We start from the raw sequence: 19,922 nt of genomic DNA on the forward strand, positions 1-19,922 counted from the left end.
ACTTTCTAAGGTTTGAGCACGTCAATCAGCGGGGCCTAGTGACTTCCCTAGCATTATCAATTTGTTAACCTCAGGTAAATTTGCCCTCTACTGAAAAATACAGAAATAAAAAAACACAGATTCTGAAAGCAAAAATTTTTTTTTGCCCCTAGAGGGGAAAATTATGCAAATCAAATCATCAGAAGAGTCACAAGTGACTCCTGGCATTTTCTCCAGCGTCCCCATCTTTCTCTTTTCTGGTGTTCTCAGGGTGGCTGGAGGGGACAAGAGCCACAGGCAGAAGAAAGCAGGATGGACGCAGGGCCAGACAGCCTCTGAGCCTCGGCATCCTCCTCTGTAGCACAAGCTGGTGTGACTCTGAGCTCCCTTCCAGCTCCAGATGTGGGATCCTATAAACTAGGTTTGAATTCTAGCTCGGCTATGTATCACTCACTGCCTGGTTTGATCTGGATCACATTTGCTTAATCTTACTGTGACTCAGTTTCCTCATCTCTAAAACGAGGGAGTTGTGCGAGACATTGTGGACAAAGACAAAGAAATGAAACCGTCTCTTCTCTCAAATCTCGTATGGCCCAAAAACCAGTCACTTGTTTCATAAGTGATCCCTTCCTTTCACATTCTGTTTTCATAGGCAGTTATGTTTTAGGGGATGTGATTTAAGGGATGATCACTGTGCATCTAAATCTGCTTCAAAGCAAGTCACACTGCCATGTGGTGAGCCCACTATCAGTGATTTATGACAAGAGGTCTTAAAGCACTTTGGATTTAGGCTTCTCAATCTTTTTCAAAGGAAAGCAGGTGGGGGGCACCACTGACAAATGCAAACGAGGCAACTGGAATGTAGAGGGGTTAGAGTGCACTACTTGACAGCACAGACCGGGTCGCGCGTCAGCTGTGCAGAGACCCACATTGTCTGGCTTCCAGTCCAGGACTCGGCTGCTCTTGGTGGTGGTAAACTAGGAAATATGGGGGCAGTCACTCCATGCTTACCATGGAATCCTTGTGGGGGACTGCTAACATGCTCACATTTGGCTTTACATTTATTTGCACACCGGTGCCCAGGGCAGACAGTGCTTCTGCCCGCCAGTCTGGCAGAAGACGCTTGAATCCGTTGCAGTTGGCCTCATGGCACCTTCCTACCCATCATTCACCTCCCTTCACTCACCAGTCCTCCTTGTCCCCTCACCAGGACCACTGCCCATCTCTGTACCTGGAATACTCTCCTTCCTCACTTCCACCACACAGAATCCCTGGCCTCCTTCCTGATTCACCTTCTCCAAGAGGCTTCTCCTGGCATCCCTCAGCTGTCTGCAAGGGTAACGTGTCCCTCCTCTGCATGTGTGTCGTATACCTACGTGTGTCTGTTTGGGAATGGAAGCTCACTGAGGCAGGAACTGTTTCCCTTCTGTCTTTGGTACAGTATCTGGCACACAGGAATTGCTTGGTAAATGCATATTCACTGCTATTCCAGAAATAGAATGTAATCAAGCACGTGCTGATGACAATCTTGTTTTAGGTAATTTTATCTGCATGCTAAATTTGCTACAAACTGATTATTTAGGGGCTATTCTTATTTTGAAAAATAACTAAGAACTACAAATGTGCATTTTTAAAATCACATGGTGGAAAAAATAAGTAAATTTCTTGATGTATTACTTAATAATTAAAAAAAAAACTCATCCCAACACACCACCCTTCATTCTTGTTCCCAAATTTCTTATTCAAAATACATTTGTGCTATGAACAATGTTTATACTCAAGACTTTCAAAACACTCACCCCAGAGCCTGGAAGGATGGAATGGAAAGTGCCCAGTGCATGGACAAGAAGAGTAGTCTGGAGGCAGACTCACCGATGTAGTGAACATTCAGGTATTCCGGCATAGGAGAAGGCATGGTAAGCTAGTGGTAATAGGGGAGTTAGATAAGTTATCTCATGACTGAAAACTCTAAATATTCATTTACTTTGAATAAACTTGGAATGAGCAGAACATCATAGTCTAAGTCTTGCTAACATACATGCTGGTAAAAATGCAACAAACTCTAAATTCTGTCACGTCTGCTTTTGAACCAAACAAAAGACAGGTACATGGGATCACAGACCAGGGACTGCAAAGGGACCTCAGAGGCCAACCCCTTCATTCTGACAGGCTGAAACCTAAAGATGTTAAATGACCCGCCCAAGGTCACACAGGACAAGTGACAGAACAAGGATGCAAACCTCATAGCCTCTGACTTCAAGTCTAGCACTGAACTATATTCACATGTGGATTGAGTCTGCTATCTGAACAACAGTGTGAGTAACAAACCCAGTTTGATAAAACAAAGCTATGTTAGGTACTGATCAACAGTCTATATAGATATAGTTTTGCTAATATGGATACACTGGCTATTATTCAATAAGAATTACTATATGATGGAGAGGTGTCTGTGCAACAAATTCCAGATCACAGCAGTAAATATTTAAATTTGTATCCACAGGTACAGAGCCACCTGGCATTACTTCAGGTAGTCTTCAAAAATCTCACCAGATAATTAAACTACATGAAATAAAAAAGTTTGCTCTTTTCAAAAGAAACTGTGCAACCCACTGCCTTTGTAAGAAAAATGTTCATTGTCTTCTAAAAATCGTCTACCTTTTTTCTAACAAATAAAATTAATCAATTGGTTAGATCTCTGCCCCTCAAAGTCCTCATAAATATTAATAATTTTGTTCCTCCCCTTTAGGCCAATCAACTCTAGCTCACTGAGGATTCCAAGAATTAAATAATCTTGGTGTGAAGGCACTTTAGAGATTATCTAGCTGAAACCATGCCTGAAGTATTAAAAATGATACCAGCTGCATAAAAATCATTTCCTCTCTTCCCACTCTCTGTGTTCACACTGAGGCTGTCATAAGAGAAACTGGATTATACGAGTAGGTGCAAATCCTGAGTATTTGGCTATGTATTAGGCAGATGGCATTTTAAAAAGGTATCACATTGGGCGGACAAATTATTTATTTTGACTGATGGCTAAGGAGACAGAGAGAAACTAACATGAGGACACTAAATGACAGAAGCCTTTTGGAGTTGTAAGGGACCTGCGGCCCGTTTACTGTAACTCAGACTATAATAAGAATCACCTTGATAGCAACACTTCAGCAAGTGGTTGTCCAGCCTCCACCTCATGACCTCCACTGAAGGGGGTCTGCTTTTGAACACGGTCTGCCCCTTTGGGATTCCCATTTATCACGGCTAGCTCTGCCTTCCAGGGCCAAACAGAAAAAGGCTAATTCCTCTTATACCTGACAGTTCCAAAGACACTTATCCTCATTTCATGAGGCTAACCATGCAGTTTCTTTTCAATTGGAAGTTACTGCTTTTGGTTCACAAGGACAAGTTGACAAGGAATCACACTATAAGCCCTACTATATAACCACACACGAGGAGTATGTTCAATTTCCTTTTTAAAAAACTGACAAAGATCAGATCTTTCGAATATAACTTTTGTGTATTTAAATACCTTAACTGTTATGTTCTTAACAAATAAATTTGAAATTTTATGCAACATTGGTGATTTGGGTTTTCAAACAGGCATAAAACATATTCCCTATGTATTGGTGAGAGCTGCAATGGTATTCTTCAGATCAATTTCCATTATTAAGGTATCTGCCACTGGTATCATGGTAGACTGTGGTCATTTTCACTGTCACTGAATGTTAAATTTTTTTAAAATCAGATCTAAAAATCAGATGGAAGGTCAATTTGAGAAAGATGGGGTTCTGGACTGATAAAACATGCTATCCATTATCTGCTAGAGATGACAGAATCAAGATGCAGAAGAAGTCATACATTTTTGGACATGGCTAATAGATTTGTTAAAAAGGGTTTTTTTCTTCTTTTTTCTTTTTCTCTGATGGTAGGAGATGGGAGAGAGAGAAAAATAAACACTTGTTAACTGAAATATATACATGTGTATACACACACACACATACACACACACATATATATATTTTTTTTAAAGAAAAAAGAGTTCCAGTCAGTTCAGGGTGGCAATTTCAGATATGATAGTACACTTATGCACTAATTTCCTATTATAATTTTTTGTGTACTTATCAGTTCCCCTACTAAACTGTAAGATCATCAAGGGTAAGGATTATGTTTCATCTCCCAAAGCAAGGAATAATGCCATGCATATGGATGTGTAAGAGTGTATGTGTATGTAAATAAAAGCCAGGTAATAAAACGATGGTTTAGAGATTACTGATAAACACCTTTCCTTATACATGTTTCTTCTGCACGGTGACTGGTAGCTTCACACCAGGAGCCTCCCTTTTCTAAGATAGCTCCATGTTCTAGGCTTCAAGCAACAAACTTTAATGAGGCACCAGAAAGTACTTTGTGAGTTCTCATTAGTGCAAATTAACAAAGTAAAGCAATATTGTTACTAGAAATCACTTTTTAACAAAAACGCTATTATCAAAATTGGCCATGAAGTTCTAGGTCATGGGGATAGACAAACACTGACCCTGCTTTCAAGCAGCTGACAAAGTAATTGGGGAAAGGATAGGGAAGTTATGTCTACAAAGAGCTATGGCTCAGGGATAGGTTCTAAGTACGAAGGATAGATCTAGGCAAAGTATCACGGGAAATTTCATCAGTGAAAATTCACTTTTACAAGGGAAGGATTAGAAAAGGCTTTATGGGAAAGGTGGCATCTAAGTTGAGATTGGAGGAGAGAAAAGAGTGCATTGCATTTACATGGGACAGTATGAACAGTGCCATAGAAACCAAACAGGACAGAACAAAGGACTGTGTACAGCATAGTATAAGGTTGAAAAGACAGATTGGAATCAGATTGTGGAGGGCCTTAAGGGCCAGGATCAGGAATTTATGCTTTATTTGGCAGGCAATGGGGAACCACAGAAAGTCTTTCAAATGGGATGTAATCAGAAAGGTGCATTAGTAAGATAAGATTATTCAAACTGCAGTGTGAAGGATGGATTGGAGAAGAATACACTGAGGCAGAAAAACCAATTAGAAAGCTATTACAACCACAGAGGTGGAAAAGAAATGAGAGACTGATGTCGAGTAGCTGTTAGAAAGGACAGAACAGGTGTGAAGAAATATCACTGAGGCATCCACAGGACTTGGCAAGTGACTGCAGCAAGGAAGAAGGAAGAAAGTTGGTTCCAAAGTTGTGATTCTGGGAGTAGGGAAAAAGTGGGACCCTCACTGGAAATAGAGGTTGGAGGTTAGAAGCAGTTCTGGGGTAAGGAAAGGGATAATGGGGAGGATAAGAGGGGAAGGAAGGATGACTATTTCACTTTTGACATGTTTACTTTGGAGTGCTGGGCATTAGACATCCAGGTAGGAAAAACTCTTTTAATGTAATAAAAACATTTGGAAACATAAGATTTTATCTTAAATATAGTAACTGTTTTTGGTACAGATAAAATAAAGTCAGGACATGGGTTCTAGCTCTTGTTCTGTGATGTGAGTGAGTAACTTCCCCTCTCTGGTTCTCAGTTCCCTCATCTGTAAAATAAAGAGACTGGACTAGATAATTTCTAATGGCCTTTCTACAAAGAATATTCTAAAAGCCTAAGTGATCCAGAGAAGCTAATAATCAGCAGAAGGAAGAAGAAGCCTGAGCCCACTGGCCCTTGCTGCTTCGAGGTATCATTAGTTTGAAACCTAATGCTTTTCCCAAGTTTGTAAAAATTCGTTACGACAGTACGCACTGAACATTTTTGTTGGTATTTACAAAAACATTACACAATGAACATTTATTTGCTTTGCACAAATAAATTAAACACATAGGTCATAATACAATAAGCTCCTTCTGTATTCCAATTGAAATGAAGTTTAGATACAACACAGAATCTTTCACATCCCATTAAGCTTTAACTTATCCACTTCTCATTTTACAGTGAAGTGTCTTTAACGTGTCATCCTTGCCTTTACTTCTATAGCTGATGGACTGCAGAGGGGCTCTCAGTTAGACGTTCAATTGAAATATTGTGAAGCTAATGATGAATGTGAAAATGAAAAGCCAACTGCCTTTGTTCAATATCAGCCACAGCTCTTTTACCCATCGTAACAAAGCAATGACCCAAAAGGACAAATGCACTCACATTTCATGCATCAAAAACCTCTCCGAACTTAACAATGGAGAAATATTGGGGGAAAACACTGAAATGCAATTATTTGAGACATTTTTGAAGAGAACTGCAGGCAAGCAAAGATGCAACTCATTATGTTAAGAAGTACAGGAAAAACAAATAGGGAACCATCCTACCTTTTCAGAACTTGCCACAAGTGAATGGAAAAAACAGCCTGAAAAATTAGGGGAATTACCAAAGATGACTAGTTTTAACCAAAAAAGATAAAGAGTATTTACCCAAAAATCCTGTGGTTGGTGTGCAGGTTAATTACTTTTAAACAAATCTACAGCATTTTCAATATGTCAAAATTATTTGACCATAATATCTATTCGCTAGTATGTAACTTGCTCATATGGAAGTAAATCTCTTTCATGTATAATAATGCCACCCACTTACACATATGAGTTTAAACAATAATTCCCTCCTTGCCTACCAGCTATTTTACCCCCCTCAAAGTGAAGAGAGGAAACAAAATTGCTTGGTATAACACACCCACATTTAACCAGTGGGAAGAGCAGTGAAAATTTTACCAAGTCAAAAAAGGGCCTGGGAGCTGAAGAGCCAGGCATGAGAGGTGACTAATTGCACCAGGGCAGGCATGGCTTCTTTCTTGCTTCCTACTGATTGTAAACTGGTTTTGTAAAACTTGCTTGTACTAAATGCATCTCAAGACCAAAGATTTAGAAGGACTCCATTTTTCTTAGATAAATAAGGATTCAACCCCTAAACTCATCAGTTTAAACGCTAGGTTTGCTTAAAGTGTGACATCTGTATCTTTCAGGTGAGCAAAGTGGTTTTGGCTGGAGACTTGGCTTTCATGCAGAAGAGATGCCAAATCCTTCAGATGTCCAAGTTTCTCTGTCTTCAGGTTTGCTACCCTAGTGATTAAATGATGGATGTTTTCCAAATTGAAAAGGAAAAAAAAATTTTAATCTTGGTTTAAATTTTTCATAAATAAGTGATGAAAACTAGGCAATCAAAATCCATCTGGCTTGCATCAATCCTTTTAAGAGGAGTTGGTTTTTTTTGCTAAAACCATAAAGCTCTATTTCTAATTTACAGACACTCCCATTTTTTTTCTACAACTTCCTGATTCTCCTTAAAGACAAGAATAAGGACCAAAAATGCTGCTGAAAGCCAGCCTAGTGTAATGTGATCACCCCGTATCTCCAATTACTTGTCCGAAATTGTGAACAACAAAATACCCAACCTCACAAAGTTGAGAATGTATGAAAAAGTCAATGGAAAATTATGGAGGGTTATATTAAAGTAAATTGGCAGCAAAAAGAATTGCTTCTTCACAAGTACACTCTTAATAATTTCTGAACATTCTGCTCTACAACGTTTTCCTGAGGCTACCATTTCAGAGTTGTGGGCCTTAGGTCTTAGTCATCTGCCCTCTGTGGGCCTTGAGGATCATGACACCCAAGTGGTCCCATCTAATAGGGTAAGAGTCTCTAAACTGTAAAGGAGTCTGGAAGGGATCAAGTCCAGCCCCTTCAATTTACAGACAAGGAAACAAGCACAGAAAATGTGAGAGACTTGCTCAGGGTCACATAGCTAGTGTCTGATGTGGGATTTCCCTCCAGTCTTTCTGACTCCCAGTTCAGTGCCCTACCCACTCTACTATATTGCCTCTCTATCACCTATGGAGATAAAATGTTTCATTACTAATTTTAAAAAATCCAAATACTCAAATATATATCCTCAATCACTGGGAGGTCTAGGAGGAGAAATAAAGGTAGATTTCCAAATGTCCTGGAATATCTAGTATCAGGATGTAGATAATGAAGACAAGGAAATCCCAATGGGATCTTAAAATACAAAGTATTGCTCTAAGTACCAAGTTCCAGGAACTCAATAGGGGATCACAAGAAATAAGCACCTTGGCATATGCCTGAAAATACGTGTGAATCTCAGACGTGGAAATGTACATCTAAAGTACAAGAAAGATAAGTAGATTGCCTTAAACTGCCCATATCCTTTGACCCAGCAAGACCACTACTTGGTGTATTTCCAAAGATGATTAGGGAAAAAGGAAAAGAACCTATAAGTTCTAAAATGTTTATAACAGCTCTTTTTGTGGTGGCAAAGAATTAGCAATTGCAGGGATGCCTGTCTATTGAGGAATGGCTAAACAAGTTGTGGAATATGATTGTGATAGAATATTATTATGTTATAAGAAATACTATTACGTTATAAGAAATGAGCTCAATGATTTTTAGAAAAATATGGAAAGACCTGCACGAAGTGTGAAATGAGCAGAACCAAGAGAACATTGTATACAGTAACAGCAATATTGTTTTAAGAATGACTCTGAGTGAAGGAGTTATTTTGTCTATTATAAATACCCAAATTAACTATAAAAGACATATGAAGAAAGATGCTATATTCATCCAGAGAAAGAACTGATAAACAGAAGTATGTATAGAAGTTTGTATGGTGTGCGTGGCAGATTTACAGTTTCACGTACAATTATCTTTCTTATTGTACTATATTATGGAACTGGTTATTTTATTCCATAAATTAAAAATTAAAAAAAAAAAAAGATAAGTAGAGAACATGGAAGTAGCTTCTACGTCTGTGATGGAGAAAGGAGAAAAGCAGGGAAAGGATGCTAGGCTTCCTAAAGCTGAATGGTCTTCAGTCTGGAGTTTGAAGCAGAAAAGAAATTAGGTCAGACCAGGTCAATGAAGCCTTAAAACTGCCTTGACAAAGGCCTGTTTCAACTAGGAGATTTTAGGATGAGAAAGAAATAACAAAAGAGTTTTCAAAAAGTAAACATTTTTCTAAATGGCAGAACAAAGGCAGGGGGTGGGGTGGGAGGGGGGATCCTTACTACAGAAAGGAGGTCATGGACTATTCCTTTCATAAGGAAACTTTTTTCTAAAATGTTGGACATCACATAGGTTTCAACTGATACCTCCAGAGGTAAAAGCAAGAAGACCATACCCTACAGTGTCTCCTGGACTGGCAACTGTTTTATCCAAGAAACTGCAGATTAGAATTGCTATGAGCTGATATTTAAAGGGGACACTTACATCCAAGCCAATGGCATGTCCTAGTCATGACAGCACCAGCCCCCAGGGAGAACGATCCCACCCTTAACCACTGGCAGAACGGCTGAGTCTGGGGCCAATGCTTTCGTTTATTTGTGAAGCTAAAACTCTAAGGCCTACTCTAAAAAATCCCTTAAATATGAAAGAAAAATAAATTAAGTGAGGAACTATGGATCCCTTCCAATCACATACCTGAAAAGTAGAGTTAGGGTTACTCTAAGCTGGACATTTAAGACTAAAGCAGTGAGATAGCTGTATAGCAAGAACAGGGCTGAGAGATTTTAAAGGGAACTTAAAAATTCAGTCCAAACATCAGTTAAGAAAGTTTATCACCTTAAAAAAACTTACACTAGATAACATATTTTCTATCCCTGTTTCTTCTGCAGTTAGTTATTATGGGTTTTAAAGCTGTTGATAGCAAGTTACCATCAATGTATCCTCTTCTGCTCCTACCAAAAAAGGTTCCAGAATTCTGAAAGATCTAAAAACTTAGGAATTCACAGTGATGATGGCTAGTTTTAGCCTCTCCTTCTCTGTAATAGCATTCAGAGGCACTTAATCTGAATACTATTTATTGAGAAATTTAATCGAGGGAGGAAGTTTAAACTTTGCTTGGAATAACATAGAAGATTATGTTCTTTGTATGGTTGCTATACAGCCAAATATCTTTGGTTTGGATGCATCTTTTCTGAAAGAGGAAGTAGCTAGCCATTGAACAAAAGCAGTTATCAGTTCATCAGAACATGAATGCCAACACATACAAAGCAGTTAACATTCCATGTTCAAACATGTACTAAACTTAACTTTTACATAAGGTCACATGCACATGAACCCCATTAAATGCACTACTGATAAACCTGTTCATAAACAGAATGTGCTATTAGGGACACCCCTCCATGAATAGATATGCTTTTTAAATATGACATTATTGCTACTATGAAAGGTTTCACTAACTTCAAAAACAGGAGAAAAAAACTACAATACCTTTGAAGTTGGGCCAGGGTTAAAATGAGACTGAATGATTAAAAACACATTATAAATTTAGAAAAAAGGGGACAAATACCCTGAAAGCTACATGTGCATCGCTGAGAAGTGGTCCCTCTATTTCGACGATATTCATGCTTGCCTCTCCAGCCATCAGGTGTACGCTTGCTTCCATGCTCTCTACTGAACTCTGACATGCTGCACTCTCCCCTGGGTTTAGTGCTTTTGCAAGGGTGTCAAATGCCCTACAATGAGAGATCTCAAGTAGTGAGCAATGCCAAACTCCAGAACAGAAAGAAATACATGTAAAATTCGGATGCTAAAACTTCAGTATGGCATCATTTAAAAAATAGCACCTTGGGGCAAAACTGCCAATATTCCCTCGGGCAACCATCCAAAAAGGCAACAATTTACACATAAGGGCACATTTTCTGTTATGCTAAAAATACCATCAAACATCTGGAAGCCCCTTTAAGATATATAAACTAAAGGAAAAAATATTTTGTAAGAGATTTCTCTTCAAAACCTGGGGTCATTGCATTTATTTTCCACAGAGCAGTTCTTTAGATAGGTGTATAACAAGCTGGGACAACTTTATTAGGAAGAGGGGAAAGAAGTAATCTTAACTTAAAGTTAGAAAAATCCAATACCATATAGCTTGAACATATGGCAAGTGCACAAATGCTCTCACGAGAATTTAAGTCTGATACAGTCTTAGACTCAAGATACAATAAATCTCCTGAAGATACTTTTAATCACAGAAAAAAAATTACATCTCTGTAGCACTGAATCTTTCTAAATGATCTTACTCAATGCTGTGTGGATTTTTAAAAAGTGTGGTGTACATCTAAACATAAAACTACAATCATCTGAGATGCTGCATCCACAAAATGTGACTTAGAGAGCACCAGAAGCTTGAGGGCCTGGGCAAGCATTCAGACTAACTCCTTCCCTGATTCTTGAACCTGCTCTAAGACACCTAACCTCTGCTTAAACACTTTCAATCACAGAGGGCTTGATACCATACTGGGGAGCACATATCAAACGGGATAACACACATAAAATGTTTTATAGGTTGTAGAGCTAATAATGATAGCAAAAACTAACATGGATTATTATATTTTTGAGCAGTCCTAACTTTTAAGGAAGGCTCACTCTTCTTTTTACTGAGCTCAAATTTGTCTTACCGGATCAATTCAATGATCCTATTTTTAGCCTCTGATGCCCTATGAAATACAGCTCATCACTACTCCACATGACTGCCCTTCAAATAGCCTAAATTATTATTATTTTTTTTAAGGCAATTGGGGTTAAGTGACTTGCGCAGGGTCACACAGCTAGTGTCAAGTGTTTGGTCTGAGGCAGTATTTGAACTCAGGTCCTCCTGACTGCAAGGCCAGTCATCTATCCACTGTGCCACCTAGTTACCCCCTAAATAGTCTAAATTATTGCACTTGAAAAAAGCTATCATCTTCCTCTAAAGTCTTTTCTTCAGACTAAATTCCTCTGCTCATGACACTTAACTGCTCAGCCCATTTTTTTAGAGTATGAAGGTCTTCCAGAAATGCTTAGGAATGGGAAATTCATTCAGTCACATTTGTATTAAGCACCTGAAGGCATGGTTTTCTCAATATTTTGAATGATACAGAGAAGGACATTAAAAGCCCCAATTAGCTTACATGTTGACACTGAACTTTGAAGTAAAAAATTAGACTTTTAAAAACCAATTTTCAAAAAGAGAAGGAAACGAAATTAGAAAGATTTTATAGAAATGTTATTGATAAACTGGAAAAATATTGTTTTTTTAAAATAGCCCTTTCTTCCCCCAAAAAAGATGATTAATGAAAACTTCACGGGAAAACATTTTACTCCAAAGTTCCAAGAGACAGACACCCTTAAGGATTTCCAGACAGAAAACTGGATTTGGGAGCTGAGGCCTAGATTTCACTCCTGAGTCTGTCACTAACACCCACTTGACCTTGGGCTAGTCCTTAAACACTGTGAATCCCAGTTTTCTCCTTTGTAAAGTGAGGGGGCTGCACTCGATAGCCTCTGAGGTCCTCCCAGGTCTAAATCTAGGATTATATGATCACTTTCCCTTCTACATATACACATGGACAAAATAATGAGGTGAATCAAATATTCTAAAAGACTAGCACCTAATTATCATCCTGGGAAAATAACTCTTAAGGTATTTCAATGTTTCCCACATATATACTTTAATATCATTACCTAGTGAAATAGGAAATGTTATATTTGGCAACACAATATTTTCTCTAAATGGTTGATGTATCTTATATGCTATATATGTGTATAATCTTTACAAATCTTTCTGAATAGACTATATTGTTTCCTTGTGTACAATTTTTTAAATGAAATTTATTAACGATTCTTGCTGAAAATACATCAAACAGTGATGCTTCCCCCTTAATCGTCCAGCAGAAGTCTTACCGTGTCACATCGCTCCTGGTCTGTACCTCATGCTGCATGTCTGATAATGATGCATCTCCATTACTCAAGCTTTCAATCATTGAGAGCTCAGGACTGCTTTGTGAAATGTCCTTTGTTTTGCCAAGATTTGCTAATGATGTTACCACACTGGCCAGTGTGCTTAAATCTCCCTGACATGATTCAGCCTTTAAAAAAATCAAAAGGAAATAACATGCATTAGTAACTTCCTCTTCCTGGTGTTCATGAACTCCATGCTCTGAAATACACAAGTTTAGCTTTTGAAATGCAGAAAGAGATAGTGGGGATTTGAGTTAATGAATTCAAACTCTAAATTAAAAATAACAGTCCCAAAGTTTTAGAAATGCTTTCCATATCTTATCTCAATGGACCAAAGAAAAAGACAGAATCCACCCCAGAATCTTAAAGTTGTAATATAACTGACATTTTATAAAGTGCTTCTTCACCAGTAACGTTAGCATGAGTACTATAATGCCCATCTTACAGATGAGGTCAAGCAACTTCCTAAAACTCATGTGATTCCAAATCCAAGGCTGCCTTGAGATGCCAGGAGCTATCCGGTCCAACCCATACCTGCACAAGAATGCTCTCCATAACACAGCTGGTAAGTGGTAATCTGGACTTTTCTTGAAGACCTTTAAGCAGAGGGTAGCCTGCTCCCTTCTCAGGAAGTTCATTCAACTTTTAGATAGTGAAGTTTTTCCTTACATCAAACAGAAATAGGATTCTCTGCTGCTTCCACATCTATTGCTCCTAGTCTTTTTTTTCTGGGACCAAGGAGAAAAAACAGGGCTAATCTCACTTCCACGTGCCGGCTTCTAGTGCAATAAAAAAAGGTGATAACCTTGAGTCAGATGATGGGGGTTTAAATGCTGATTTTTGTAAAACTCACTACTTTTGTGGCCTTGGGTGAAATGCTGAACCACTCTGGACCTCAATTTTCTGGTCTATAAAATGAGAGGACTAGATGAAATAGCCTCTGAGGGCCCTTTCAGCTCTAAAATTGTAATGTTATGATTTTACCTGAAGACAGCCATCGTGTCCTTCCCCTGTGCAGGTGAAATATCAACCGATCCCTAGGTGGCAAAAAATGCCCAATATTTGTTTTATGGGAAAGTCCTCTTAGGGTGAAAAAAATTCTTATCTACAGACTGAAAAGAATGGTGGATCGCTATATGTATGTGTTTATGTGTATGTGTGTGTGAGTGTGTGTGTGTGTTTTGGGGAGAGAGATTAGGAGTAAACACGATCCTTGAAAAGTAAAGGGCAGATAAATTAAGTAATATTTACTTTTCAATCTCTAGTCAGAAAACTACCAGACTTTGTTTTTAAAATCATATCTCAGCCTCAGTAGTCAAGGTGTTTGGGGTCAGAAACTGGGAGTGCTTCTTTTGTTTCTAGTGAACACAGAGCTCTTGTACATGACATTTCTTTCTGCTGAATTTTCAAGTTATTGCTGTCAAGGATCCTTAAAAGAAGGTAGAATTTGGTTGTTTTTGCAATTACCAGTATAAGCAAATGGGTTACGTGGGTACAACCCTTTTCTCACACTAAGCTATGCGCTATGTGAAGATGCCCAGCGCCATTTTGAACAAGGCTGTGTTCCTAATCACTATGTCCAAGAACAAACCTTCAGCGGTGAATGTCTTAAAACCTTAGCCCTACGAGGCTCATTTTCTAGCCAACGTAACAATCTCTTGATTTTTTTTTTTTAAAGAATATGCCTAGTTTAAACAATATGGTTCATTCTACTTTCCTCTTTCCATTTTCCTCAAAGTCTTACAGAATGAATTTTGCAATCTCTCTTCTAAACTGCAGTCACCTTGCAATACAATCACATCCAAATCTCATTTTCATTCCTTATTCAACTGTCAGTACTGCTTGGTATTTTGTGATACGCAAAGTAAGTAGTTATTTCTCATTCCAAGAATCTTTCTACTTGAAATATTGGTAATCATAAAGCACGGCAGCACTCTGATAACTGTAGGAATGCAAAAGGAGTAACAAATCTTAATAGTGTTCATAACAAATGTTTCCACTTTCTAAACTGAAGTGAAAACTTCTCTTGTGGAGTATCAAACATTTCTATCCTCAACTTACAGAATCCATTTACTGAACAAGAATTTACTTATTAAGCACTTACTCTTTGCAAGGTGCTACAGCTACAAAGGCAAAATGAGAAAGTCCCTGTCCTCAAGAAGCTCGTATTCTACTTGTGGAATACAATATTTAAACATACAAATACATCATTTGAGGGGGGAAAGCCTACGAACATGAGGAAAGGCTTCCCTTGGAAGGTGACACCTGAACTTTAGAGCTAAAGGAAAATAAAGTTTCTTAGATGCAGAAATGAATTGGATGTTCTCTGCTTGCTAGACAGCCTGTGAAACAACACAGAGATGGGATCTGGGCAAAATGCAGAGTAGATGAAGAGAAGGGTAAGCTGGAGCCAGCCAACAAAAAGCATTCATTGCAAGCTGAGGAGTCGATATTTTATCTCAGAGCCAATAGAGAACCGCTGACACTTCTCAAGGAGGGCTGCAGCGTGACCAGCCCTGCACTTCGAGAAGATCACATCACATGTGGAAGAAGACAAAACAGAAGACAGAAGTCCACTTAGGAGGCTACAGGGAGAATCCAGGCAAGAGGGGAAGATGAAGTGAACAGGGTGTTGGTTGTATGAGTGGACAGATGAGGCTGAGACATTAACTCCAGTGACTCTGTGATGCTGCTGGATCGAGTCTAAATTCTGCTACTTATCTCTTAGATACCCTTCCTAACATGGCCCTAACCTCTCTTTCCATACTTATTCCCCTTTACTTCTCTTCATACACTCAGGGATCCAGCCAAACTGGGCCTCTCTCTGCGCCCATGGCCACACATGATGCAGGCAAGCCAGCCTCACTGAAGCAACAAGGTAGCCTGAGGGAGAGACAGGAGGCAGCATGAGCCTGACAGGCCAAATCACCACCACGATCACCATCTCCCTTCAGACAACCCAGCACCCTGAACCCAAGAGCTCTGGGTGCCCTTGGCCATCATCCTGAGAAGCAGGCCCTGTGCAGATGCAGCCTTCGGACTGTTCCCCCCAAGCTACAGCAGCTGATGCCGATCCAAAAGACAAAGGTCTTATCACCAAAGTCCTCAGCTCTGTCAAATAGTTCAACATGAGAAACTGACAGGATTTTATCAGTGGAGAGGACACAAAAGAAGAGGCATGACCACTAACTTTGCTGCTGCACTGAAGGACCATGGAACCTTTTTATCGGACCTGCAGCTGAAACCTTCCATTAAAGTGTGAACTCAGTGAGAGCACGGACTGGCCCCAAAGCTTGGCACAGTGCTCTGCACACAGTAACAACTTAATATACACTTCATTCATTCACTCTTTCCTCCCATGCCTTTGCACGTGGCCGTCCCCCAGGCCTGGAACACACTTTTTCTTCACCTCGATCCCAGAGTCCCTCGCTTCCAGGCACAGCTTAAATACTATCTTCTAAATGAAGTCTTTCCAACACCGCTTAACTGCTCATGCCCTTCCTCCCAAGCGATTTTCTCTTTAATGATCATGTATTTATTTTATTTATTTTTTTTGGTGAGGCAATTGGGGCTAAGTGACTTGCCCAGGGTCACAAAGCTAGGAAGCGTTATGTGTCTGAGGCCAGATTTGAACACAGGTCCTCCTGACTCCAGGGCTGGTGCTCTATCCACTGCACTACCTAGATGCCCCTATTTATTCTGCTTATCGTTTTATATATATATATGTCCTTGTCTCTCCATTAGAATGGAAGTTTCTTGAGAAGAGAGACTATTTAGTTCTTCATACCTGTATCCCCAGGGCCTAACATAGTTCCTAGCACAGAACAGGCATTTAATAAATACGTACGGGTTGACTGATTAATTGATGATCTAAGACCAGACCTCCTGGGAAAACTAACGCCAAGATATAAATGTAATGGGAAAATCTCAAAGCCTTGGCCAACAACTCTAAATCAGTCTTAAGTAGCTGCTTACTCACCTTCTCAGGGGTCATCAGCATGGCTGCCTCAGATTTGATTCCAGACTGATGAATATTCACAAACATCCCCGAATCCAGCAGCCCCGCAGACCTGGGGTGACAAACAGGCACGTCAGCCGCTTTCCTCTGGGAAAGCTACTGCAAGTGCATAGGCTTCCACGCCTCAGCACACCAGCCCCTACCTGGCTGTTTCACTCTCTGTTACAAAAGTTGGAGTTGCAGCCAATGGACTTCGAAGATCTTTTCGGATGTAAATTTTTTCTGTTGAAGCTGCACAATTGGAAGATTTTTCTCGTGATACTTCAATAGGTTTCCTTTCACACTGAACAGCTAGAAAAAAATGTTAAACACTCATATCATAACCAAGAATTTCTGAAGTTACAAATGAAGAAGAGGTGGTCGTAACGGGGGAAATGGTTAGCATAAGTGAAACTGACAGAGAACCCCAAAACATAAGAAATTAGCTTCAAAATCTTCCCCTAAAGAATACAACAAAGTTTCTTACAACAAATTTACTCAGATATAACAATTTCATCTGAAAACATAAGGGGTAAGAAAAAAAAAAAGGAAATCAGATAAGAAGGCCAAAAAGAAGCAGTCCAAGAGCTGGGAGAACCAGGAGGAAGCACTATGTCCCAAATCAAGGAAGCATAGGGTGTTAAGGGGAAAAAAAAAAAAGGTGGCCAATAGTGCCAAATTCTCACAATAGAATCCAGAATGAGGACAGAGAAAAAAGATTGAGGACTTAATAATATGGAGGTCACTGGTGACCTTTTTTTTTGGGGGGGTGGAGTTTTCAGCAGAGAAGGCAAATTATAAAAGAGTGAAAAATGAATGGGAGACAAGACAGTAACTGCAATGGGTGTGGGTTATTTTTTTCAACACATTAGTCAGTAAAAGGGAGAAGAGACATGGGATAGCAGTTCCAGCAAATGAGCCAAGAGAGAGGGTGAGGGAGGGATTCCAGATAGACTAGAGAAGAAGGATGACTGATGTACCAAGATCCTAGGAGAAGTAAGATGGAGTAACATAAGCAAAAGTACAAGAAGAGGGATTAGCCTTGGTAAGGAATAGGGAAAGGGAGGATAGAGAAAAGAATGGGAAAAGATAATGGTTGAGATAGAGAACAAATGAGGCAAATCAGTTCAAATGGCCTCTATCTTCTCATTGAAGTATGCGGACGCATCATTTGCTTTAACTATGGGGCTAGAGCTATGGTTGGGGGTTTTAGAGGAGATAGAAAGGTTTGGAATATTTGCTATGAGGAATAAAACAAGATCAAGGAATGATGACTAAGAAAGTTGCTGAGCCCAACTGAGGTGATGTACCATAAATTCACAGTGGGTAAAATCAGTATGGTCTTGAGGCTATTTTTCCAGTGATGCTTACTCTCAAAAACAGGCGAATCAGATGGCTACATTACCCAAGGCTGAGTATTAACAAGGAGGGAAAAGTCGACAGGTGGGAAAGGACAGCACTCTTGAATAGTTGCTAGTAAATGATCAAATTGGCAACCAGGGGAATCATGACTGGACATAAAGGCAACTGAAGTGAAACTTGGGGAGACAGACCGAGCAACAAGGAGGAGCATCCAAGGACCAGAGGCCAGGATGACAGGGAAGAGCATGAAGATGGCAGGGGATGGACTGGAGAGGAGACTGAGCCTGGTGCTAGCCACTGAAGAAGACGGGCAGGAGACCTAGAAGGGAAATACCATGCAAGTGAAAAAGCAAATTGGATGGTGTAACATGACAGCATTGACCTTGAAGGTGGGATAATACAGGAAAATAGTTTAGAAAAGATAACGGGATAGCAAAGAGTATAGAGACTCTTCCCCTTGGTCCTGGGGTCAAAACACTGTCAAGGAAGAGAAAAGAAATAGCCTCTAATGCAATGCTCTCCTTCCTCTACCAGCCTGGAGAAATTCCTGGCTTCCTGCAAAACTGAGCTCAAGTTCCCTTCTCCATGGGACCTTTCTGAGTCCACTCCCCAGCTAGTGCCTCCTCTAGACCCCCAGATTACTCCGTATCAATTTGGTAGATACCTTATACCTGCATGTTGTCTCCTCCATAAGAATGTCAGCTCCTTGAGGGCAGGGACAGTTTAGTTTTGTCTTTGTATCCCCAGCACCTAGTACATAGTAGGAACTTTAATAAATGCTTGCTTATTGACACTTTGTACAGACCATTGTTAGGAGCTAAAGGAGACAAATATGACTTGGTCCCTGCCCTCAGGGACCTTACAGTTTAGAAGGGATTTCAAGAACTACGCTATTTTTACACAGAAACCACATGTCAACTAAAGCAAGAAGCTTGGAGTGACCAAGGAAAAGTTTCAGGGTAGAGAGGAGTTTAAGAACAGAGGGGGATCCTAAAGATTATGATGGAAAGAACTAAGGATGTCGTTAGTCACAAGAAAGTAAGATTTGTGCAGACGTTTGGGGAAGGAGGGACAACAGCAGGAAAGCTATCTTCAGGTATTTAAAGAACTGTTATGTTGAAAAGGAATTAAGATTTATCTTGTTTAGTGCCAGAGGCCAGAGCTACGACCAATGGATGAAAACAGAAGAAAGATTCTGGCTTCATAGAGAACAGCTCAGTGAAGTTTGGTAGGCAGGAAAACATGACTTATTACACCAAATGTGGTAGATAGTACAATGTGTTCAGCCAGGACTCAGAAGATTTGCTCTTATTACCTGTATGATTTTAGGCAAAGCAATTTCCCTGTCTAGGTCTTGGTACCTCTTAAATGAGGACACACTAGACAACTGCTAAGGTCTCTTTTAACTTCAGCATTCTATGACGTGTGTGTGTGTGTGTGTGTGTGTGTGTGTATGTGTACAAATTCTCTGAGACTCAGGGTAATCTCAGAATGTAAAGGGCTCCCTTGTATTCCTCCTGTCACTAGAAGCACCCAAGCAGAGGCAAGATGGTCACCTAATAGGGATATTGTAGAGGAAGTTACTGTCTTAGCTAGGGGAGTGGATTAGACGACATTTAAAGTCCCTTCCTACTCTAAGATTCTAGGATTCCAGGATTCCCAAAACCCCAGCTTTAGACAGTGGGAGATTTCTGACAAGTAACTGAAATGTCTGACCTGTTTTACCCCTCGTCTTGGAAAACTTTACACTTATGTCACAGGAATTGATCAAAAATAATCCATGCTTATGAACAATTACAACATTACAAAATGCTATTTTTAGAAATTAATGATTACCATCTACCCTTTAATTGGAATTCAGGATAG

The 19,922-nt window shown here is 39.7% G+C and overlaps 1 protein-coding gene across 3 annotated transcripts in view; it reads right to left on the reverse strand.

The window, feature by feature from the left end:
* NR2C1 (nuclear receptor subfamily 2 group C member 1) overlaps positions 1-19,922 on the reverse strand; it is an 80,730-nt gene that overhangs the window by 18,303 nt on the left and 42,505 nt on the right. For 2 of the 3 annotated variants that reach the window (XM_021006473.2, XM_021006471.2), the window contains exons 6-10: positions 16,859-17,006; positions 16,677-16,767; positions 12,641-12,825; positions 10,269-10,434; positions 1,779-1,900 (exon numbers count right to left, since the gene is read on the reverse strand). In XM_021006473.2, coding sequence (XP_020862132.1) covers positions 1,779-1,900; positions 10,269-10,434; positions 12,641-12,825; positions 16,677-16,767; positions 16,859-17,006 — 712 coding nt within the window. The remainder of the gene's footprint in view (positions 1-1,778; positions 1,901-10,268; positions 10,435-12,640; positions 12,826-16,676; positions 16,768-16,858; positions 17,007-19,922) is intronic. The other variant, XM_078146626.1, reaches the window with a different exon arrangement.

This window comes from Phascolarctos cinereus, unplaced genomic scaffold (genome assembly GCF_003287225.1).
Source record: "Phascolarctos cinereus isolate Bilbo 61053 unplaced genomic scaffold, phaCin_HiC Scaffold_1;HRSCAF=81, whole genome shotgun sequence".
Classification (NCBI taxonomy): domain Eukaryota; kingdom Metazoa; phylum Chordata; class Mammalia; order Diprotodontia; family Phascolarctidae; genus Phascolarctos; species Phascolarctos cinereus.